The sequence below is a fragment of the Staurois parvus genome, unplaced genomic scaffold, assembly GCF_062004578.1.
Source record: "Staurois parvus isolate SC_StPar_1 unplaced genomic scaffold, SC_StPar_1.0 ptg000145l, whole genome shotgun sequence".
In the NCBI taxonomy this organism is placed as follows: domain Eukaryota; kingdom Metazoa; phylum Chordata; class Amphibia; order Anura; family Ranidae; genus Staurois; species Staurois parvus.
Genome location: NW_028317941.1, coordinates 7,541,788 through 7,566,802, shown reverse-complemented (window position 1 = coordinate 7,566,802; position 25,015 = coordinate 7,541,788). Strand labels below are relative to the sequence as shown.

Sequence of the window (25,015 nt, the reverse complement as noted above, 5' to 3'; positions counted from 1 at the left end):
GCTCATAGGAAGTGGGATGAATGACACAGGTTGTCACTTAGTCTGGAAGACTGGTGACATCTAGTGGTAGAAAGAAATTACTGCAGAGGAGAGCTCACAATTAATGTGGAACTAAAGATTGAATACTTATTTGTCCCACAGTCCCTTGTCGGCACTGGCCTTCAGGTTTCTTCATTGGCTGGTGAGGGATGACTTTGCTCTTGCATATGCACAGGACCTAGTTATCTCAGCACTAGGAAATTGTCCTGGCACTGTAAGTGCATGCGCAGCTTAATTTACAGCATGGAAGAAGTCAGCGAGAAGATAGGTAGGGGCATTTTACTGCAGAAGAGAGTGCATGTCCCTTCTGCAATAAAACTAGACAGTAAAATGCAAGGTTCATTTATATTATCTGGGCCCTCATCCCCTTTGGAAATCACTTGATGTTAGTAGTACAAAAATATACATGTATCACCCTGCTAAAGTGCAAGTTGCAGGATGTTATTAGAAACACATGGTGGCAGTGTCCTGCAATTCAGTGGCACTCACACTCTGTAGAACAGATGGACTTTGTATGGGGGGGGGATTTTATATACATTTACTGTATATACTACCGGTTTTTACACCTTATTTTCCAAAAGCTGCCTCTTGCTTTGTGCAGTAAAGGGGACAACACCCAAGTCAAGTGTCACTTAAAGGGAAAGAACTTGTTCTTTCTTCTTCCTCTCCTTGTATTAATCCTCTAATGAACTGTCACCTTCATCTTGTGCACCAACTGGGCCCCAACGAGTGCGCAGCAGATTCCTTGCTGCACTTAAAGAGACACTGATTACCCTAGGTAAAGAGCTCTTTCTTATCTCAGATTTAAACCATCAGATTCTGAGGGCCCAGAGTGAGCTAGTTTAACTGAAGATGGTTTTCCTTGCTCACTGGGGACTAAACAAAATTGGGTTAATATCTGAAAAGTGAAACTGCTAGCACTGATTGAGATTCTGCTGTATGTGTTGTTTCTTTGCTTAAGAGTTGCTGAGGGTAATAATTGCCATTACACATACCAATACCATTTTGTACTGTTTAATAAAGCTCACTTTGAAGTTTACTATAAACATCATATCAGTTTATTATAATTTGTGTGTGAGTCTCCTTTCTGGTGGTAATTTACTCTGGTCAAAAGAATCCTGTGGTGTCAGCAGGGGTTGGGCTTTCAGAAAGGGTTCCAAAATGTCAGGGAGCCAAAAATAACTCAGCAACTCCTAAGGGGGTAGTGCTACACTACATATATCCTAGGGAATATAGAGCAACCCAAATCTACCAAGAAGACAAGTTGCAATAGACTGGAGTGTGTTCTTGCAAGATTTTGCCTGCTCAGCATTCCTAAGAAATCCTGGGTTTTGTTTGCTGCTGTTTTAATAAAAGTGGGCTATCAGGCCCTTAAATATAGTTCCTTCTTGCCATGAACTCACTGTTAAAAATGCAACTACCACTGAGCTAAACACCTCCATATCATAACATGTATATTTTAGAACTACTAACATTAAATCATTTTAAAGGGGGAGAGGACCAGACACTATAAGCAGACCTTACAATTTACTGCAAGGCCTTATTTGAATTATTCACTGTATTGGATGAGGGATAGGTCAAACTCTCAGCCCAAAGCCATATCAATTCTTTTTATAAGCAAGCATTTTCAGAAAATCAAATGTATTAGAAAATTTCATCATTCACATTGCAGTGATTGATAAATAATATATTGGTCTTCTTTAAGTTTCTCACATTTGTAATTGGTGTTACTGCATAGCTTTGCTTTCTGGTCTCTTAAAATTAGGGTCGCTGGGCAGAAATTACAGAATTTTTATCAACTGGCTTAGCTAAAAGAGATTATAAAAAATTTTTCTTTCACTAATGTTTTGTTAAAGTATCTTAAGGGTACATTTTGACATTTTCTGAACATAGAGGTTGAGCCATAGTGAGGTTTTTATTTTAACATTTTTGCTATTAATAAAGTATTAACAAATTCGACCCATGTACCAAATTTGACCAATGGACTGCATAAAATTCAATCATGTCATTAATATAGGTATAATATATAGGTATAGGTATAAAAGGCACAAAAGGTTCAAATACAGAAATAGTAAGTGTGTTGAAGTACAAGGTATAGACATTACCTTCATTAAAGTGAAAGGATGCATGATGAACTTAAAGTGGTTGTAAAGATACAAGTTTCTTTTTACATTAATGCATGTTATCCATTAAGGTAAAAAAATGTTCTGCATGCATCCCCCTAGCCACCCTAAATGCTTACCTGAGCCCAATCTTGAATCAGTGATGTGCATGACAGCAGTGTCTCTCTTGGCTCTCTCTCCTCATTGGAAAGAGAGTCAGCAGGCTTTGGCTCCTGATGTTGTTAATCACAACCAGTGTGGAGAGAGACGGTCAAGGCTGAGCACCGCTCTGTGTGTCAATGGACACACAGAGCAGGCTCTGGAGCAAGCCTGCATGAGTCCCGACATTGCAAGCGGCCTGCCAGGAGTTCCGGCAGGGGACCCAAGAGGAGGATTGGGGATGCCTTTAGAATCGCTTTAAAGCATACAAATGTTAACTAGGGTAACATCACAGAAATTTGTAGGCTAATTATATAAATAGATTTGTCAGTCTAAATATTTATTTTATCCCTCAACATTAGGGCTGATGATATGGGTTACAATAGAAGGGACTGAACAAGGCTCAATCCCTAAATAAGAACAGAGTAACAGGGAATGAAAAAGCAAAGAAAAGAGGAAAAAGGAAAAGAGGGGAAGTTGTAAACAAAGGAAAAAGGAGTATGGAGGAATAGAAAAAGATGGGAAGGGATGGGGGGAGAGAAGGAGGGAAAAGAAAGAAGAAGTGAAGGCAGACAGAACAGAATAGAGTAGAAAATAAAAGAATAGAAAAAAATGGAATAGAATGGAAAATAAAGGAATAGAATAGAAAAGAAAGTTATTGAATAGAAAAGAAATGAATAAAGTAAACAGAACAGAATAGGAAATAAAAAAATAGAATAAAATAAAATAGAAAATAAATGAAAAGAATAGAATAGAAAAGAAGAGAATATAATTTTTTTTCTCTCTCTCCCCGTCCCCCCCATCTCACCCGTGCTCCCGGTAGGTCTCCAGGGAAGATAAGTAGAGATGGCGGGGCATCAGGAGGCTAAACAGGATATTAAATACCTAAATCCTATGTTGAGAGCTGGGGGTAGGAGTAGGCGCCCATGTTCAGAGTTTTACCCCAAATTAGGAATCACTAGTGGGGGAATCTCACGTCAGATTCCAGAGTAATATATAGGTCAAGGGGATTTTAGTAATTTAGATGGGGCTTAGGGTGAGAGGTAGGGGAGGTGAAGGATGGGATGGGGGGGTGGCAGGATGGAGGGGAGGTGGGAGGGCTGAGGTGGGAGGAAGGTCCATGAGATGAGTAGTCTATACCGCTATACTGCTACAGGAAAACTAGATAGCTATGAGTCTGAATAATCTTACAACATTTAATGCGAAAGGTTTAAATTCTCCTACTAAAAGACTTAAGATACGCAGGGAGGTTCACCAACTTTCCGCAGATGTTGTGTTCTTACAAGAGACACATTTATCACATGATACTAATGTCAAATTACACTCGAGGTACTATCCAATTTGGTATTATGCGGACTCACCAATGAAGAGAGCTAAAAGGGTAGCGATCAGGTTCTCAAAAAACGTAGAATTTGATGTGGAGGAGAGATTGGTGGACCCAGAGGGCCAGTTTCTATGTTTAATAGGCAAAATGCAGGGACAAAGCTATACCTTGGTTAATATACAGTATATTGCCAAAATCAAAATCCAGAAGTAATTCTGTATGGAGTGTTGGGGAAAATTATGAAGTTTAAGAAGGGGATTCTGGTCTTGGCAGGGGATTTTAACTTTTGTATTGATCCTTGGATGGATATGTCTTCAAATGCGCAGAGAAGAGGAAGTAAAAAACTAAGAATGCTGAAAAAGAGGTTACATCAAAGTCAGCTAATGGACGCATGGACGGTGAACCAGATTATACCTTCTTCTCTCTGGCACATAGAATGTACTCAAGGTTGGATTATATAATGATCGAGCATAGACAATTGGATTCATTGGTTAAATCTAACATAGAAGTTATGTCTGTCTCGGATCATGCTCCTGTAACAGCAAGACTAAAGGTAGGAGGAGAATGGAATAAAAGGGCAATGTGGAGACTAAATGAGACTCTTATACAGCACTCCAAAGTAGAGGAGAGGTTAAGGAAGGAAATAGAGAAACTTTTCTGTTGAATAAGACCAAGGAAGTGTCTGTGACTACCATTTGAGAGGCACATAAGGCATACATGAGGGGAATCCTGATAGCCACGGTAGCCAAAAAAAAGAAAGATCATGAGAGAAAAATAAAGGAGGTGACGGAGGAGCTATATAGATTAGAACAGGTACATAAAAAGAGACAGGATACAGAGGTTCATTTGAAGATTATAATTAAAAGAGAAGAGTTAAAAGACCTATTGGAACAGGAAACAAGGAAGATTTTCAGTAGAGTTTCAAAGGAAAGATATCAGTGGGGGAATAGGCCAGGGAGATACCTGATGAAAAGACTTAAGGAAAAGAAATCGAAAAATTACATTGAAAAAATTAAAGAAGAAAAAGGATGTCTGGTTTACTCCACCACTGATATTGCTGAAACGTTCCATAAATTGTATAGTAGGCTGTATGATGTAAAATCTAGGAACCCAAAAATTATAGAGGAACAAAAGAGGGGGAAAAGGCAGAAATATTTAAAGGCAGCAGACCTGCCAAAAATATCAAAAGAAAAATTAGTGTCTCTAGAACAAGCGATCTCCTAGGAGGAAATTAATTTGGCCCTGAAGAATACAGCAGGAGGGAAGAGCTTAGGACCTGATGGGTATATGGTGGGGTATTATAAGAAATTTAGAGACCTACTGGTCCCTAAGTTTTGTACATATATGAATGCCTTAGGAGAGGGAATGGGAATAAGAGAAGAATCGTTGCAAGTGTATATAACAATCTTTCTAAAAGAAGGAAAGGATAGTTCACAATGTGCTAGCTATAGACCTATATCTTTACTAAATATGGATACAAAACTGTATGCAAAGGTGCTAGCTATGAGGTTAAAAGACTTGATGCCAGAATGGATACATTTAGATCAGGTGGGTTTTGTCCCAGAAAGGCAAGGGAGAGATAATGGTTTAAGAACATTGCTTTTTTTACAGATGACAAAGAGAGAAAAGTCACTAGCAATCATATTGTCGACAGACGCTGAAAAAGCTTTTGACAGGGTAGACTGGGGGTTCATGATAAATGCTCTAGAGGTCTTGCGAATAGGGACTAACATGATGAGTTGGATAAAAGAGCTCTAAAATGTCCCGTCAGCAGCGGTTAAGGTAAATGGGTCCCTTTCGAGGTTCTTTAAGATGTATAACAGTACAAGACAGGGATGCCCATTATATTATTATATTATTTGTTATATCCCTGGAACCCTTGCTAGCGACGGTAAGAAAGAGTGTAGATATTAGAAGAATTAAGATAGGTGAGATAGAGCATAAGGTAGCAGCATATGCTGATGATATGCTGTTTTACATTGTGAACTCTGGGTTACGTCGCCTAACCTAATGGGATTACTAAAAGAGTATGGAGAGCTTTCAAATTTTAAAATAAACCCCTCAAAATCAGAGATCTTGAATATGAATGTTTTAAAGAAAGAGACAGAGATACTACAAAAAGACTTCCCAACTACATGGAGGGAGAAGGAATTAGGTTACCTAGGAATAAAGTTGTCCCCTTATATAAAAAATATATACCGGGTAAATTATATCCCATTTCTAAATGAAATAAAGGATGAGTTGAAAAGACACTCAAGGGGAAGGGTCTCTTGGATATAAACTTGCTTAAGATGGTGAAAGTCCCAAAACTCTTATATAAATTTCATATGCTCTCAGTATCCCAGGATCCTTTTTTGGTATAATAAAAAACTAATACTGAAATACAAATGAGCTAATAAGAAACCGAGAATTAGGTATGAAGTTCTGTGTAATAAGAAAGAGAAAGGAGGACTAAATTTGCCCAATATTAAGAATTGCTATAATGCAGTGATACTGTCATGAATTGTAGATTGGACATATAATTCACAGGGGAAGAGTTGGGTTAAAATAGAAGGCATTTTAAGTAATACACGATTAGAGAGAATTATTTGGATACCACAAAGGTTTTGTATTATGGATGAGGCTAGTAGTACATTGACAGTGTTAAGAGTTTGGGATGGAATGCACAAGCAAATGAGCTGGAAGTACAATTCACTGTTGATTCTCCGGGTGGATACTGAGTTTTTCCCGCCAGGGAAGGATAAAGTGTCGGAAAAATGGTTTAAAGATGTAGATGCACATTTGGGGGATATAGTAGTTTTTTTTAAAGAGTAAAAAAGAGTTATTTGTGGCATTAGATGAATTGAGATATTATCAATTTAGACATGTTGTTTTGAAGTTGCCCCAACCATTGAGGATGACAGAGAACATGCTTCCGTTCAAAAAGATGTAGAGTTCTAGTATGGCCCCAAAACATGTCACTTCCGACATATATAAGATTCTTACTGAATTAAAGGAGGCGGGCCCTCCGCTGTTCTTAGAGAAATGGGAAAGGGAACTGGGAACAAAAATGAATGAATCAAAGAAAAATAAAATGTTTAAATTAACACATGAGGTGATGAACATGAACAAGGTTGAAATGAATTATAACTGTTTAACGAGATGCTATTTGACATTGAGTGTTGCACATAGACAACGAGTAGAAGTCTCACCGCTATGTTGGAGGGGATGTGGCGCTAAGGGAACAATGACACATATATGGTGGGATTGTCCAAAAATACAGGGGTAAGATATAATCCAATTTATACAAAAGATACTGGGGACAACTATACAGAAGGACCCGTGGGTGTGTTTATTTTAGAAGTCAAAAGTACCAGTGAAACAGTAAAAAAATAGTGTATTATACCAGCACAGTGGCTAAATGGTTAGCACTTCTGCCCGGCAGTACTAGGGTCATTGGTTCAAATCCCAACCACGGCACCACCCGCCTGGAGTTTGCACTTTCTCCCTGTGCCTGTGTGGGTTTCCTCCGGGTACTCCGGTTTCCTCCCACACTCCAAAGACATGCTGGTAGGTTAATTGCCTCCTGTCTAAATTAACCCTGGTATGTATGAATGTGAGTTAGGGATCTTAGATTGTACACCCCTTGAGGGTTAGGGACTGATGTGAATGTATAATATATATGTAAAGCGCTGCATAAATTGACGGGGCTATAGAAGTACCTGAAATAAATAAAAAAATAAATCTAAATTAGTGTGGCTAAAGGGCTTATTCCCAAATTTTGGCAGGTACAGAAGCCTCCGACAATGAGGGACTGGCTAGACAGGGTTGAATACATAAAAAAATTGACGAGTTATACCATATAGATGAAGGTAAAATGGAAAAACTCAGAAAGGAATGGGGAAGATAGTATGACTTCAAGGCATCTGGGAAATATATGGAAGTAGTTGGTGTCCCAGGGATCTGATCTGAGGTAGGAGAATTAAAGGGAATGTTTTGTAAGACCATAGCAGAAATAGGAAAAGCGAAAAGAAAGGTTGCAGGAAAAGAAAGAATAGTAAGGAAAGGAAGAGAGGATTGAGGAGAAGGGTTATAGACACGATCTGGACTGTTGGAAAGAGATGGGAAGAGTTATATGGACTCGGGTAAGTTGTAAGGGGGTTTGGAAGAGAGGAGGGGGAAAAGGGGAGGTTGGGATGGAACATCTTAGTGAAATGCTTGTATTTTGGATGAAAATGGTATACTGATGTGTTTTGTAATGAAAAAAATAATAAAAGATATAATAAAAAAAAAAGATGAAAACAAAAAAAAAAAAAGAATAGAACTATATTATGAAATTTGAATTTTGAATAGAATAAATTCAAATGAGAATAGAATAGATTAGAATAGAATAGAAATGAACAGAACAGAATAGAATAGAAAATAAAAGAATAGACTAGAAAAGAATAGACTAGAAAAGAATATAAAAAAACAATAGAATAGAATAAAATACAAAGAATATAACCATCATTCGAAATTCGAATTAGAATAAATTTGAATTTGAATAGATTAGATTAGGATCTCATGTGATGGATCTCCAAAGTCCTTCCTGAAGACTCTGCCAGGTGAAATGTACGTAGAAGCCTTATCCCGTCAATTCCAGGTCCTATATGACGTCTGGTCCACTAAAGCAAGGCTTGGAACGCACGCCGGCTATCTACAGTGAGATTGTTATTCTCACATTGACTGTACAGACTGGTGTTGGGACACAGGCACCATAATATGTGAGTGCAATTTATTCATTATTTGAACCATGGTCCTTAATAAACACTACAGAGTCACCCACCTTTGATCTTGAATTGATTTGGATCCTGACTCCAATTTCGCCTCTCTGTTTGCCCCCAACATCCTGAGTATTTTTATCTTTCATACCTGTCAACCTTTGGGCCCTTAAACTTATTTTGGTACCAACTTCCTTGTCGGCACACTTGGTGGGGGTGGGACTGGACTCTGAGCAATGTTGCAGGAGATCGGATTATTGTCATTCTCTGTTACCTCTGTATTTCTGTTTCTACGTCCTTTCTCATTTTCTTTCCCTGTGAAGATGATTTTTTACTCTCTCTTTCATTTCCCTTCCCTTACGGTTCTTCTCATTTCCTCCACCTCCTTTCCTTTCCTTTCATTTGCTTTTTACTTCATGGTTATATACTCTCTATTCACAACTACAATTACACCCCCAAAGAGCTCTAAATAGAAGCAGAACTGTCCTGTTTGGGAAACACTTCCTTGGAACATATTCAAGTTCATTGTGGCTCTCTCTCAGATGGGTTTACTCTTAGATAGATAGTGTGTAATTGTTTGTATGGTGTGGCAAAAATTATTTTGCAAAGTGTTAAAAAGTTATTTTTAAAGTGTTACTAAACCCATGACCCTTCATTCACTATATCTGGTCTCTCACAGTACACAGAACATGGAAGTGCAATTATTTTAGTAAATATAAACTGCTAAATACCTTTTCTCATCAGAGATATATAGCAGTCTTGTCACTTCTATCAGTGTCTGGCTGAGCACTGGTTAATCTTGTAGGAGGAGTTTTCATTCTGCTCTGACTGTTCTATGAGGCTGCTTGACCCCTGATCCTCTGTCAGGACAGTGCTGATTGGCCCTGTGCTGATCACACAAAATCTGCCCCCCCCCCAAAAAAAAAAAACTTGCTAGCAATACACACCAAACTGAGCATGTGCAGAGTGCGTCCTAGGGCTCTGTACTATCAACAGATGGAATGAGGACAGCAGAAGAAGTGAAGGATCAGAGAAGACAGGGTCAAACAGCCTGTTTACACAATGCAGAGGATTGACCCCTTAGGTTTCACATCAAGTATAACAAGCATGCTTTACTACATATACAGACTGATTTTACTGCTGTGGTTTTAGTAGCACTTTAAGTAAACTAGCGCACAGCAAAACTTCAAAATTTGGTCTGGTCAAGAAGGTTATGATCACATAAATAATTTTAAAAAGCTGTTATTTCTCATTTTTACTTTTTTTAATGATAAAGAGGTGAACATAACTTTTCACTCCTTTCAGCTCTGGAATGTCACTAGAAATAATGCATTGTTACAATAAAGAGGTGATGGAGAAGGAATTTGTTACAAAGGCATAAATCGTTTTTTTGTTGATTTTTTTTGTCCTCTTTTTATGCTAGTTTGGACATTTTTACACAGCTGTTTGATTTCAGAACTTTTTTTTCAGTACTTTATAAAAAGAACTGCAAAAGAACTGCAAAAGAGTCTTGCAAAATCATGTGAAACAGTGGCACAGTATTGCGTAATGTAAAAAGATAAACTTTTTTTTCTGAATGCACCCAACATGGCAGTTGATGACAACAGTTAATGTGTGTTGATAGTGTTACAAATCTTCAGTTTGACCACAATAAGTCCTCATGTACATGAGCAGCTGCTAAAATCAAGTTTAGGAGCTTTGGCATTTTTTTGCTAAAGCTCCTAAACTCAACTCCAAAAAAGCCTACGTGTCCATGTACACATGCAGGCTTTTAGCAGAGTTTGAGCTGCCACGTTTAGGTGAGGTTAAACCTCCCTCTCCTGAACGTAAAAGAATCACGTTCAGGATAGGAACATTCCTGCTGACCGCGGGAAACCGCAAAACGCAGTAAAAATGCAGCCATTTCGATACCACAGTTTTTTGCCATGATTTACGCTTTCCAGTGACCAGCGGTCAGAGTAGGCTCGTGTATATGAAGTCTAAAGCATCATACCTTCTACCATAGGTACTATCATGTGTATCTAAACTTATTTATTTATAGAAAAAATGCCAGGTTTATGATCTATTTTCTTTCAATAACATATGCAACAAGTGTGGCTAGGTAGACTAGGAGGGGGCCTTATGTGTGCCACCTGTCTTAGACATTTACTTGCAGTAAATGACATTCCTTATTTAATGGTGGCAGACTGTAGGTGAAAACAGAAGCTGTCTCAGCAAGCAGGTTGGAGTTTGTCTGCTTAGTCGTTATGGGTAAAGGTTCTAATAATAGTATTTCCTTATGAATATAGTACTACAATTATAATATTAGAAGTGTTTAAGTGTAACTAAAGGCAAAATTTTTTTTTCAGCAAGGAAGGGTTAAAACCGCTGTCCATTGTCTTTTGCCATCTGTGCCCCATAGGGAAGATCTCCCTTTACTTCTTCCCACATGGAGGAAAAATATATTTGAAATATATTTAAAAAATATTCTTCCCAAATATATTGACATATATTTGAAATGCTGCAATTTTGGCCATATTCAATATATTTCAAAATATATTTCAATAAATAAATAATATATATATTTATATATATATATATACACACACACATATATATATATATATATATATATATATATATATATATATATATATATACTGCATGTTGAAATGTGTTTTTATTACAAAATATATGAAAATATTTTTAAAAGTACATTTCAAATATATTGTATTTCTTTGAAAAGCCAAATGTACATTTTTGGAATGCGTTTACAAATATATGTAAACATATATGTTAAAATGACTTTTTTTATATGTTATAAAAATCTGAAGAATATATTTTTAAAAAATATATTTTTACATTTATATTTAACATATAAAAAAGTCATTTTAACACATATTTTTACATATATTTGTAAATGCATTCCAAAAATGTAGATTTGTATTTTTAAAGACATATAGTGTATTTGAATGTATTTGAATGTATTTGAATACATTTTGAAATAAAAACACATTTCAACATGCAGTGTGTGTGTGTATATATATATATACTGTGTATATATATAAAAGGTGCACAAGCAGCAGGGATGACCGCAGCCTGGAGAGGATTGTCAGGAAAAGGCCATTCAAAAGTGTTGGGTACTTTCACAAGGAGTGGACTGAGGCTGGAGTCAGTGCATCAAGAGCCTCCACACAGACGGATCCTGGACATGGGCTTCAAATGTCGTATTCCTCATGTCAAGCCGCTCCTGAACAACAATGTCAGAAGCATCTTACCTGGGCTAAAGAAAAACAGACCTGGTCTGTTGCTCAGTGGTCTAAAGTCCTCTTTTCTGATGAGAGCAACTTTTGCATCTCATTTGGAAACCAAGGACCCAGAGTATGGAGGAAGAATGGAGAGGCACACACTGCAAGATTCTTGAAGTCCAGTGTGAAGTTTCCACAGTCTGTGTTGATATGGGGAGCCGTGTCATCTGCTGATGTTGGTCCACTGTGCTTCCTTAAGTCCAGGGTCAACGCAGCCATCTACCAGGAGATTTTAGAGCACTTCATGCTTCCTTCTGCAGATGAGCTTTATGGGGATGCTGACTTCATTTTCCAGCAGGACTTGGCACCTGCCCACACTGCCAAAAGCACCAAAACCTGGTTCAATGACCGTGGGATTACTGTGCTTGATTGGCCAGCAAACTCGCCTGACCTGAACCCCATAGAGAATCTATGGGGCATTGCCAAGAGAAAGATGAGACATGAGACCAAACAATGCAGAAGAGCTGAAGGCCGCTATTGAAGCATCCTGGTCTTCCATAACACCTCAGCAGTGCCACAGGCTGATAGCTTCCATGCCATGCCGCATTGAGGCAGTAACTGCGGCAAAAGGGGCCCAAACCAAGTACTGAGTACATATACATGCTTATATTTTTCAGACATCCGATATTGTTCTATGTACAATCCTTGTTTTATTGATTGCATGTAATATTCTAATTTTCTGAGATTGTGGATTTGGAGTTTTCATGAGCTGTAAGCCATAATCATCACACTTATGACAAATCACGGCTTGAACTATCTTGCTTTGCATGTAATGAGTCTATCTCATATATTAGTTTCACCTTTTAAGTTGCATTACTGAAATAAATGAACTTTTGCACGATATTTTAATTTTTCGAGTTTCACCTGTATATATGTGTGTGTGTGTGTGTATATACAGTGGGGATCGAAAGTTTGGGCACCCCAGCTAAAAATTTGTATTAATGTGCATAAAGAAGCCAAGGAAAGATGGAAAAATCTCCAAAAGGCATCAAATTACAGATTAGACATTCTTATAATATGTCAACAAAAGTTAGATTTTATTTCCATCATTTACACTTTCAAAATAACAGAAAACAAAAAAATGGCGTCTGCAAAAGTTTGGGCACCCTGCAGAATTTATAGCATGCACTGCTCCCTTTGTCAAGCTGAGACCTGCCAGTGTCATGGATTGTTCTCAATCATCGTCTGGGAAGACCAGATGATGTCAATCTCAAAGGTTTTAAATGCCCAGACTCATCTGACCTTGCCCCAACAATCAGCAGCATGGGTTCTTCTAAGCAGTTGTCTAAAAAACTGAAACTGAAAATAGTTGATGCTCACAAAGCTGGAGAAGGCTATAAGAAGATAGCAAAGCGTTTTCAGATGTCAATATCCTCTGTTCGGAATGTAATTAAGAAATGGCAGTCATCAGGAACAGTGGAAGTTAAAGTAAGATCTGGAAGACCAAGAAAAATATCAGACAGAACAGCTCGCAGGATTGTGAGAAAAACAATTCAAAACCCACGTTTGACTGCACGATCCCTCCAGAAAGATCTAGCAGACACTGGAGTTGTGGTACACTATTCCACTATAAAGAGATACTTGTACAAATATGGTCTTCATGGAAGAGTCATCAGAAGAAAACCTCTTCTACGTCCTCACCACAAAAATCATCGTTTGAACTTTGCAAATGAACATATAGACAAGCCGATGCATTTTGGAAACAAGTTCTGTGGACCGATGAGGTTAAAATTGAACTTTTTGGCCAGAATGAGCAAAGGTACGTTTGGAGAAGAAGGGGCACAGAATTTAATGAAAAGAACCTCTGTCCAACTGTTAAGCATGGGGTTGGATCAATCATGCTTTGGGGTTGTGTTGCAGCCAGTGGCACAGGGAACATCTCACGAGTAGAAGGAAAAATGGATTCAATAAAATTTCAGCAAATTTTGGATGGTAACTTGATGCCATCTGTGAAAAAACTGAAGTTAAAGAGAGGATGGCTTCTACAAATGGATAATGATCCTAAACACACCTCGAAATCCACGGGGGATTACATCAAGAGGCGTAAACTGAAGGTTTTGCCATGGCCTTCACAATCTCCTGACCTCAACATAATTGAAAATCTATGGATAGACGTTAAAAGAGCAGTGTGTGACAGACAGCCCAGAAATCTCAAAGAACTGGAAGACTTTTGTAAGGAAGAATGGGCAAAGATACCTCAAACAAGAGTTGAAAGACTCTTGGCTGGCTACAAAAAGCATTTACAAGCTGTGATACTTGCCAAAGGGGGCAGTACAAGATATTAACTCTGCAGGGTGCCCAAACTTTTGCAGACGCCATTTTTTTGTTTTCTGTTATTTTGAAAGTGTAAATGATGGAAATAATATCTAACTTTTGTTGACATATTATAAGAATGTCTAATCTGTAATTTGATGCCTTTTGGAGATTTTTCCATCTTTCCTTGGCTTCTTTATGCACATTAATACAAATTTTTAGCTGGGGTGCCCAAACTTTCGATCCCCACTGTATATATATATATATATATATATATATATATATATATATATATATTATATACATTTATTTATTGAAATATATTTTGAAATATATTGAATATGACCAGAATTGTAGCATTTCAAATATATGTCAATATATTTGGGAAGAATATTTTTAAAATATATTTCAAATATATTTTTCTTCCATATGGGTTGTCCCATAGCCAAAACAAGAACCGAGAAAAAAAATCCCTCTGAAGTGAGGGAAATTCCAAGGTGTCACCAGAAATAGTGTCCCCATCAAAAGATTTCCCCTCTGGTACTGTTCTGATGTCAACTCAAAATTTGGGATTTTCTTTTACTCTCTCTTACAATCTTAAACAATAAAACAAAAATATAGATTTTGTTCCATGACAGCCTGAGCTCACAGCAATTGAGGTTAAAGACGCTGGGCAATATTTAACCCAAAAGATTAGTGGCAGCATTAGGACGAAGCTTAAATCAGTAGTAAATCCAAAACCAAAAATATACTATATAGCAACCTATCAATCCTTATATGTGGTGGCAGTGTTTGTTTTCATTTTCAGGCTTTATTCCCCATAGTTTTCTCCTTGTGATCTGGCAAGCAACACGCATCCTGTATTAAAATGCCTTCACTCTGGATGAAGAAGGAACAGAGTCACCTTTGGACAGCAGATTCTCAGTCTGGGGGGAGGGGAATGCTAGATATACTAGCAGATTTAGATATACTAACACACTGAAGCCAAACTCCAGTTAACACTTTTTAAACAGTTGCAGCAAACAGTTCTTTTCTTTTTGGATGAAGAATTTACATAATTGAATAAAAGCTGATCATCAATAATGATCACTCCTGTCAGTGCTAAATGGCTTGTTTCAACCCTCCAACTGCTACCTCTGAAGGACAGCTTGATCTGTTGAAAAACAACAGAGTTACTAAGTGAGTGTAGGTAAAATTCAGCCGGTTCAGCAGGAACTGACCAAGTGTTTATTTATGTATGGACAGGCTGGTTATACTGAATTCGATCTGTACAATACAGCCATCCTCTTTGATTTGTTTTATATCCATTTTATCCATTTAGGAAGGACATCGTTGAGACCATGCCCACTCCACCCGTCCAGTGTACCTCTGACACCTGACTCCAAGTGACAGAATGGGATCCCACCACTATCTTAGCATGGAATTCATGCATGCACTTATTAACTCATTCACTCCTGTACCAGCTGTCATAATACAATGACCACTGCTTGCGGCTATAGCCATTGACAGTGAGGTATGCTGGATGGATGGAGTGGGCAGAGGCTCAACAGTGTCCTTCCTAAATGCAACATTTCACAAGCAAGGTGTATAGTGGCATGGGATGGAAAGCTTCACACAGGAACTCTGTATTTCACACTACTACACACATTGTATGGCTCATCTCTAAGCTGGGGTACCACCATAATGTTTGACTTGCACATGGCCGTGGTCCCTGCCTGGTCCTAGGCATTGGTAAGTGCATGCATGGGGAAAGGTTCACCCATGTTCGGGGGCGACAAACTCACGCCGTTGATCTAAACTTGGAAGCTATCCTCTGGAGCACAGGCTAGGTATTTACTATAAAATTATTTTGCTGAGATTTAAAATTATTTTTTTTTTCTTTTGTGATAGAGTAAGTGAGTGTCATAACCCCTATCAGTTTTTTTTTTGCCATCTATTTCCCATTGAGATTTCCCTTCACTTCCTGTCCCATAACCAAAACAGAAAGTTAAAGGAAATCCCTTCAAAGCAAGGGAATCCTGGGGTGTCACCAGGATCACCAAAACTAGTGTCCCTATTGGAAGATTTCCTTCTATTACTGTGCCATGATAACAGTAAACAGGATTAAAAAAAAGAGGGTGAATCTCGCTATTGGGGGCACAGACATGTAGCTATTACAAAGCAGACTGCCTCTCATTTTATAAAATATATGCAACAGTTTTGTATGTGTATTTAGTCTAAATCAGGCCCCATATGTTAAAATCCGATTGCTCAATCTCCAACAAATTCATATTGGTCTTGGAACGCTGTCACATTAGATGGACATTATACAGACATTGTAACAGGTGCAGCAACCAAAAAATATCATAAATGTTCAGTACCTATGAGAATGTTATTTTTTGTCCACTTTTAGTCCTAAAACATATTCCTGGAACAATACAAAAATTATTTTTGTAGTGCATCACCTGGTCCACCCTCCCCCGCCTTGCAAAGGTTAAAGAAGTGACTCATTGTTTTAATAAAAAAATTAAACAGGTTTATACTTACCTGTTCTGTGCAATGATATAGCACACAGCAGCCTACTCCTGGGGTACCCTGCTGGTACCCGCCTGGGGAGCACACATGCAGGCTCCCTCCTAAGCCAGGCATGGCTCGGCCTCACCCCCCCACTCCCTCCTCACAGGATTTGATTGACAGCAGTAGAGCCAATGGTTCCAACTGCTGCCTCCGTGTTCTGTGATAGAGAGCAGCTGAAGGTGGGCACAGTGCTGGATTGAGATAGGCCTCAGATAATTATACAGGGGGCTCATAGTACTACTGGTACATTTATCACCTTAATGCAGGAAATGTTTTAAGGAAATAAATGTTTTCCATTGTAAGACTAAGTTCACACAGCTGGCATTGGAGCGATGAAAATGACAGTTGATCTGCTTTTTTTTTCCTTTTTCTGACAACCTACCTACAAAGTCATAACTAAAGCTCAGGTACATTTGCATTGCTGCAGTTGAGTCGCGTTTGGCAGGTGGTGCCACTTGCCAAACTCACCTATGGAAGTCTATAGAACGGTAACGCTACCATGTGCCAAATGATTGGCACATGGTTGCGGTTTCGGTATTTCAATGTTAAATACCTTTGGGATAAAATGTTTTTTAAAAGTAGCATTCAGGAGGCAGAAGTATTGCCTTCAGAACACCTGCAAACTGCTCTTCAACCACCTCTGAAAAGCGATCCACTGTGTATTGCTCTTCAGAGGGACAGCAAGTCTGCTGCCCATGTGAAAGGGGGCTTGTATGTATGACTGTGAGTTAAGGACCTTAGATTGGAAGCTCCTTGAGGGCAGGGACTAATGTGAATGTAAAGTGCTGCGTAAATTGACGGTGCAATATAAGTACCTATAATAAATAAATAATATTTACTCTGGTTCTTGCTCTGGCAGGCTTCAATGCTTTTTCCCCACCTGAATGCTCTGTGGGTGGTCCCTCTCTGTCCTTACATGTACAATACAGTACTATTGTCCTTGCATTGTACCTGATTATATAAATTGCACAGCTGCCAGTCAGTGAGTCTACTGGAGAAAGCTGTAAGAGCTTCTTCCCCTATCTCTAGAGGGGTATTTTTTTTGTATTTCCCAGATTTTGATACATCAGAGGCTGTCAGTGGCTGCTCTACTATGAATGAATAGATGTGGAGCCAGGTTTTTGTTTTGTTTTTTTTTATTATGGAGAAAGTGGGAAATTGTGGTTTTCCTTAAAAAAAAAAAACAAAAAAAAATGTATATTCTTTGTTGCTAAATTTATAAGAAATAATATATATAATATTTTGTCCATTGGTTCTGGGGGAAGGGGTAAAGGTGATCATCAGTCTGGGGAGGTGTAACCAGGGTGTAACCAGCCACTGGATATTGTGATCAGTCTCTTGACAGTGTGAAATGTATGAGCCTTATAGCTAAGAGGACTGTGAACTACTACACTACTTATTTAACATTGTTTTTCACTGTCAGCAGATTTGAGATGCTGTGAGAGATCATACAGTGAACAAGACAGCGACTGCCCGGCCCTTAAATCACTTATGACCCCTGACACTCCATCAAATGTGACAGCATCAGAAAAATTGAGCATAACTAAAAATGAAGGGGAATAACATTTTAATAGGTAAACCTGCATAAGTCAAAAACAAAAGAAAATAAAGAAATATATGGGATTTTTAAAGTTCTCGTGGTATCCTCAGGAAAATATATTCAAACAGACAGGTATATATAAAAAATCTAAAATTTTATATAAAAAATTATAACGCATAAAAATATAGGAGTGAATAAGTCCTCCCCTACAATAATAAATGAAATAGATGACAACCCTTCAATACAGTGAACTCCCACACCTCTCCTATCATTTGTTCAAAAGAATACTCATGACATCATTTGTTCATACATAATATTTCATATCTATATATCTAGCAAGTTGGAGAGGTGATGTGAAAGTCCCAACATGTTTTGCTGGGTGGGCTTCTTCAGGGGATAAAAACACCAGGGGAAAGCACTGTAAGTACAGGTGTCAAAAATATAGTCTACACATATTGTTACACAAATTCAGTTATGTCAAACAACAGATATGATCTTTCTCTAATGTTTATACACTGAAAAGTACATAATAACCTATATAACGTCATGAGTATTCTTTTGAACAAATGACAGGAGAGGTGTTGGGGTTCACTTGGTTTATTATTGCAGGGGAATATTGCAGGGGAGGACTTATTTACTTCTATGTTTTTATGTGTTACATTTTTGTAATCAAATTTTATTTTTGTATATATACCTGTCTGTTTGAATATTTTTTCCTGAGGGTACCATGAGCACCTTAAAAATCCCATATATTTCTTTATTTTCTTTTGTTTTTGATGTATGTTCAGGGATGTGGTGCTGTTGAATGAGCTATACTAGTATTATATTAAACCTGCATAATTATAATCATATAGGACTCACTCACTTCATATCTGTTGTGAAGTGATGATTCAAAAAGATCAAAGCAGGCTCAATGCGAAGACACTTTGCAAAATAATTGTTTTCTATGTGGCTTGTTCACACCGTAACCCTGCCTTGAGATGAATGTCTAAATTTTTAAGCAACACACAGCACCACACAGCAGTGTGATATATTGACTTGAATGAAGTGTCATTTTGTGACACTTCAATCAAGTTAACAATTTGGCGCCTCCTAGACCTTTAAGGGGTTTGTGACATCGGGAAGTGGGTTTAGGGTCATGTGACGACCATGATTGGCTGTCAAGGCAGTCATGTGATCGGAAAGCTCCCAACCGCAAGTAACGATCAGGACCTTTTCATGAGGCGCTGGTAAATATGCTGGGAGCATGCAGGACACGCGTTCTCGGCACATTTTGTTTACATTGGGTACGCAAATATGCGGCCCCTCTGCACCAAGGCCCAGCTACCGAGAGGCCACTTATTTGCCTCCGCACCAAAAGGCCACCTTGTTATAGTTTCACTTTTAATAAACCTTGTCAAAGGTATGTCTTATAGTCATAAATGTAAATTCCTATAGGGTGAGGTTAAACAGACGATATTGCACTCATATTGCGTGCCTAGAGAGCAGCATATATCTTAAAACATGTTAGGTTTTGTTTAATTTGGGAACGCTTTCTTTTGTCTTTTTGGATCACATGTGTTTTCCCTTCTTACCCTAATTTTGCCTTTTTGGGGTAAGATTTTAGCCATTCTTATTGGGATGTAGATGTGATCATATCTAGAGAGATATTTTTGTGGATATGTGGAATATGGGGCTTGTCCATTAGTGGTGCATTGTATCCACATGCATGGGTGTACCCGCATTACATATCATAGATAGATGGGTTTCACCTTTAGTATGAAAAGAAAGACAGTCTACATTTGAAGTTAGAGAGTGGCTAGTATACGATCTTGTGATTTGTAAAGTATGAGGATGGATGGAGATCATACATTCATCATAACTAGATGTCAATTGGCCTCTACATACAGTATAGGCTGTATGTTGTACATTTATTTGTTAATTGAGTGCAATATCTTCTGTTTAACCTTACCCTATAGGAATTTACATTTATAGTTATAAGACATACCTTTTATATGATTTAATAAAAGTTACATTTTATCCAGGTTGCCTTTTGGTGCGGAGGAACTCACACCCTTATTCAGTTCTAATCTACAATTGCCATATAGGATTTAATTTTTAGTAGATTTTAGGCTATGTTTAGTTTGCGTTGTAAAAGCACATTGCACTGCCCCTCACTGCCCCTACACCATCACATGTGTAATTTAGTGGATGGGCTGGTGTGACTGAGCCCTGATCCATAAGCAACCATAGGCATTGGTATGGCTGGGACTTTCCAAGGTCAGGTCTCCTGTCCTCCTTGTTGCTACAATTTGTGGTTTAAAAACAGATGAGGATTTTCACTGAAATTGGTAAATCCCTTTAAAGTGTATTGTATCACAATTTAATTTGAGAAAACATACATTTCACCACTTTGATATATGGAAGCAAATCTTCAATAACTAAAAAGGAAGGTACCCCTCTACATCTTGTATTCGTTCTTGCAGCTTAAATTGATGCCCAGTTACACAGCTTATCAAATAGCCTTTGTTGTTAAAATAACTGCACTACATCTATAATTATATCTCGCTACAGTACAAATTAAATCTTCAAGAGCTCATTAGATTTAACAGAGCTAGCATTTGCTGATATAGTATCCACTGTTGTTAAATGTATTCACTGAATTGTTCAAGGAACTATAAGAAGAATTTTAAGTTTGCTGTGATCATTTTTAACAACATTGAATCGCCCATGTACCTCCTGAAGTCTTTCCTACATTTTCACAATAAACGCACCTGTGTTCAGCATGAACTTCCTTCAGTTTTTCAGGGAATATAGATGTATCTCTGGGTTTCAGTCCATCTGGCAAACATTGGGTCCGTTTCCAGATATCATAGCATACTTTGTCAAGCCTATCTAGTGGTGTTTCCTGGTGAGTCCAGATATGTCTAGGAAATGGGCCAAGGGGTGGCACGTACTTGGCTAAATTTGCCTCCTTCTCTGCCATTTTAACTTCTGTCTTCACCATGTTGAGGATCTGTTATTCCAACAGCAGTTGGTCAACGGTCACCTTCACAACTGTCTCATGGCAACTGTAAAAAAATTGCTAGCAGGGTAAGGTTTGGCTCATTCACACTAGCCCATGCACTAATATGTGTGCTTGCTAGTGTACCTTGTATAAGGAGGTGAATTGTTACAACACATTGCACTATTTACTTTATTCTTTTTATTTAAAGGGTTAGTTCGCCTTTACCAAAAAACTGCTTATGCAGATAAGGGGCATCTGTAGATAAAAACAAACTTTGCAGCTGTGACTAAAGTTGAAAATGCCCTTGTTTTAGGTGTTGGTCTTTTACATAACTCCTGAAGCTTGACTGGAATATTCCCAGGACATTGCTAAGTAAGGCCTAGTCGTTATTGCTCACCCGCACCCAGGGGCGGACTGACCATTTGGAAACTCGGGCACTGCCCGAAGGCCAGGGGTCAGTAGGGGGCCCCATGAGATGCCCCTGGTACCTTTTTCATAGGCTTTTATGAGTTTGGGCAAGGACACAGGGGCCCCATGATCCCCTATTGCCCGGGGGTCCCATGAGTTGTCAATCCGCCCCTGCCTCCACCATCACAGGGGAGAGCTCTCAAACTCTGAGCTTAGACCTACTGCATTAGAGAAGAGAAAAAACATGTGAGGGGCTTTTATTCAGAGAAAAAGCTCACTCCTGTGATGGTGGAGGTGAGCAGTAATGACTAGGCCTCTCTTAGCAACATCCTAGCAACATTCAATTTAGGCTTTGGAAGGTATGTAAAAAGCCAAAAATTATACCAAGGCCATTATTCAGCTTTTGTCAGAGATGCAGTCTATTTTTTATATACAAACACCCCTTACCTGCATAAGCATTTTTTTGTAAAGGTGAACTAACCTTTGAAGAATGCTCTTTTCTTTCCATCACTGAAAAATCCTATTTAGTTCTCTTTGTTTATGGGGAGAAAGAGGAGTTAATGTTTGTCATAGTTTACAACTCTTCATTCAGCTAGGGTTGCCACCTCATCCCTTTCAACCCGAACACATATGGATTACACAGGTCCTGAGGCTAATTTAACCAATATTAATTAATGTAGCCAGATGGCGGCTGGGCGAACACCTCATCCCTCTGGGTGGACGCCATATGGTGTTCTTTTTGGAGCGCACATTGCGCATGCCCGCAGGGCCGTGCTGCGGTGCGATCTGTCACCGGCGGTGTACCTCGGACACGGCTGATGACATGTCTGTGCACTGGCCCCATTGTCAGTACCATGTGATCTGCTGTGACCAATCACAGCAGGTCACATGACAGTTGTATACAATGGTTGGCTTCCTCTCATGCCATCCATTGTATACAAGTGTGTCTAGCTGTGAATGTGCCAATCACAGCTCAGCTGTGTCATGTGATTAGCTGTGGCCAAATCACAGCTAATCACAAAAAAACCCTGAATAAATTGATTTCATTCAGGTAAATGCTTGCTTATAGCAAAGTAATTCTTTGCTATAACCAAATTGTGTAAAAAAAAAAAAAAAAAACTACTGATCACTTCCTCAAAGTAGTACAATGTTACTATGGTAACATTGTACTACTTTGGTCATAGTGAAATATGAAAACAAATCTTAAAAGAAGAGAAAAAAATGTATTAAAAAATAATTAAAAATTAAAAAATATATATTTATATATATTTTTTTTGTACTGTCACCAGTCAGTGTTCCTGATCACCACCATGACAGTGATATGATGATGCTGTACTGCACTGGTGATAGTATATATAAAAAAAAAAGTGAAAATTATTTTTTTAATTTCTTCATTTTCTGAAAAATGATGACAAAAAAAATTACAACTTCAAAAAACTTGCCATGCCTCTTATGAAATACATTGGACTGTCTACTTTGCAAAAAGGGGTCATTTGGGGGATATCTGTACTGTTCTGACATTCTTGGGCCTCAAGAAATTAGATTGGCTGCCAGTACTTCAGGATCGATCCATATTCAGATATATCACATAATTTGTGAACTCTATAACTTTCCTACAGACTAAATAATACATCTTAATTTGGGTTATTTTCACCAAAGACATTTCTGGAGGACACAGTGGCACCAGATCGTGGTGCTGTGCGCTCCCAGGGAGCGCGCACAAGCAGGGAGCTGGTAGGACGTTTATAAACGGCCACCCATCCCTTCACTGATCCCGTCTGGCAATTTATATACATGGCCCGGATGGGAAGTGGTTAAATAAACATTTTAAACGGAGGGCACTATTAGTATTCATTTTGTCTTTGGAGAATAAAGCTGTGCTCACCTGCAGAGTGGAGGAGATGGAGTGGTGTTATTGCAGCCATCTTTTATAGGGCAGGCATGCTAATAGGACCAGTAGGATCAATCAGCCATGATACTACAAACTGCAGCCACAACATGTGGGCTCATCATTATAAGATAAAGCAAAGAAACAACACAGCCAAAAGAGCTACACTAAAGCTTCGTATATACAGTACAAGTGTTTTTTTATCACATGTCTGAATGCAAGCTGCATTGTTTTCATGCAGCTACTGTAGTTCTGACTGGCATTTGAGTGTAACTGGGTTAGTCCTAGGGTTCTAAGATCAAATTACAATGAGGTGATAACTAGACAGAAGCAATCAGTGTCTATGCTTAGCCCCCTCCATGGTGTATTATGGATCCTTCAAATTGACAGCTACTCCTTAACCCCTTCGTGCCTAAGGGTAAAACAAATGTTAACGCCTAAGCACAATTTTGCAACGTTGACATGTGTTAGTAAAACCGTACATATCATCACAACTACTTTGTACATCCTGGGGAATTATACCTTGTTTTATTTCAGGACAAATTGGGCTTTCATTTGGTGGTAAATGGTTATGGATATCTCCTGATTTTTTTTTTATTACCAAAGGAAAACTGGCCCAAAATAGTAAAAAAAAAAACTTTTTTTTTAAATTTAGCTTGCTACTACCATACCCTACCACCAAAGAACAACCAAAAATAATTTCCTCTCCTCCTGATGATTGCAGCAATACCATATATGTGTATGTTAGTTGTTGTTTGTACCCACAGTACAGCCCAGAAACAATAGTGTGCAGTTTGTTTGGTTTTTTCATCCTGCCACTAACTGACACTGATACTAATTTAAAAATTAAGAAAAAACCCTGGCCCCCCCAAAAAAATGACCCTGACCTTTGACCCTGACCTTCACCCAAAAACAATTCCTGGCACAGACCTAGATCAAACCTATTTTGGTTTATTTATTACACACACTTTTTTTTCCCTCTGAAAGAACAGAGAGAGATACAATGTATCTCTTTCCTCCATTCAGAGAGCGAAAACAAGGGGGGAGGGCTTCACAGTGACTGATCACTGTGATAGCCAATCAGAGGCTATCACCGCAATCAGGTGACCTAGAATCGGGAGTCTGGATCCCGTTCATTAGAATAGGACTTGGAGTTCTCATTGACACCCTGGTTTATGTGTTGGGAGAGTGCCAGCAAAAAGACAGGTACGCAAATTAGCAGCCCCACAGAAAAAACATTCAGAATGAAACAGGGCAGTAGCTCAACATGGGAACTATGGTGGAGATCACTGGAGTGACAGTGTCTTATTTCCAGATTATAGAGGGATCCTACAGACATGGTATATACATTGTTACATTTAAGTTTTCATTTAACTTTATTGCTATTATAAGGGAGCTAGTAAGTCCCCTGTGTGATAGCATTGGCCAGGTGACAGGTACTCTTTTTGGACACATTGGGGGTCCAGCTCCAGCTGACAGAGCACAGGAGTGTGCTCAATCAGCTGTAGATATAGCTTTCTAGCTGGGATTTTGACAGCTCAGAACGGAAGTGCTCAAAGCAGAAACTTTAAACCAGTAAAACTAACTGAAATATGCTAAAGCTTACAATATAAATCTGGTGTTTGCAAAAAATGCTGCACACTTTCCTTGGCATATTCAGTATCTGTTAATTCAATTAGGGTAATTTAACCACTTCAAGTCCGGACACTTTCACCCCCTTCCTGTCCAGGCCAA

The 25,015-nt window shown here is 38.5% G+C and overlaps 1 protein-coding gene across 1 annotated transcript in view; it reads right to left on the bottom strand.

Moving 5' to 3' along the window:
- The window catches only part of CUNH1orf94 (chromosome unknown C1orf94 homolog), a 51,141-nt gene extending 30,156 nt beyond the window's left edge, over nt 1-20,985 (bottom strand). The window contains exon 1 of the mRNA XM_089673949.1: nt 20,753-20,985. Within this exon, the coding sequence (XP_089530075.1) occupies nt 20,753-20,985 (233 nt within the window). The remainder of the gene's footprint in view (nt 1-20,752) is intronic.
- Nucleotides 20,986-25,015: the final 4,030 nt, after the last annotated feature.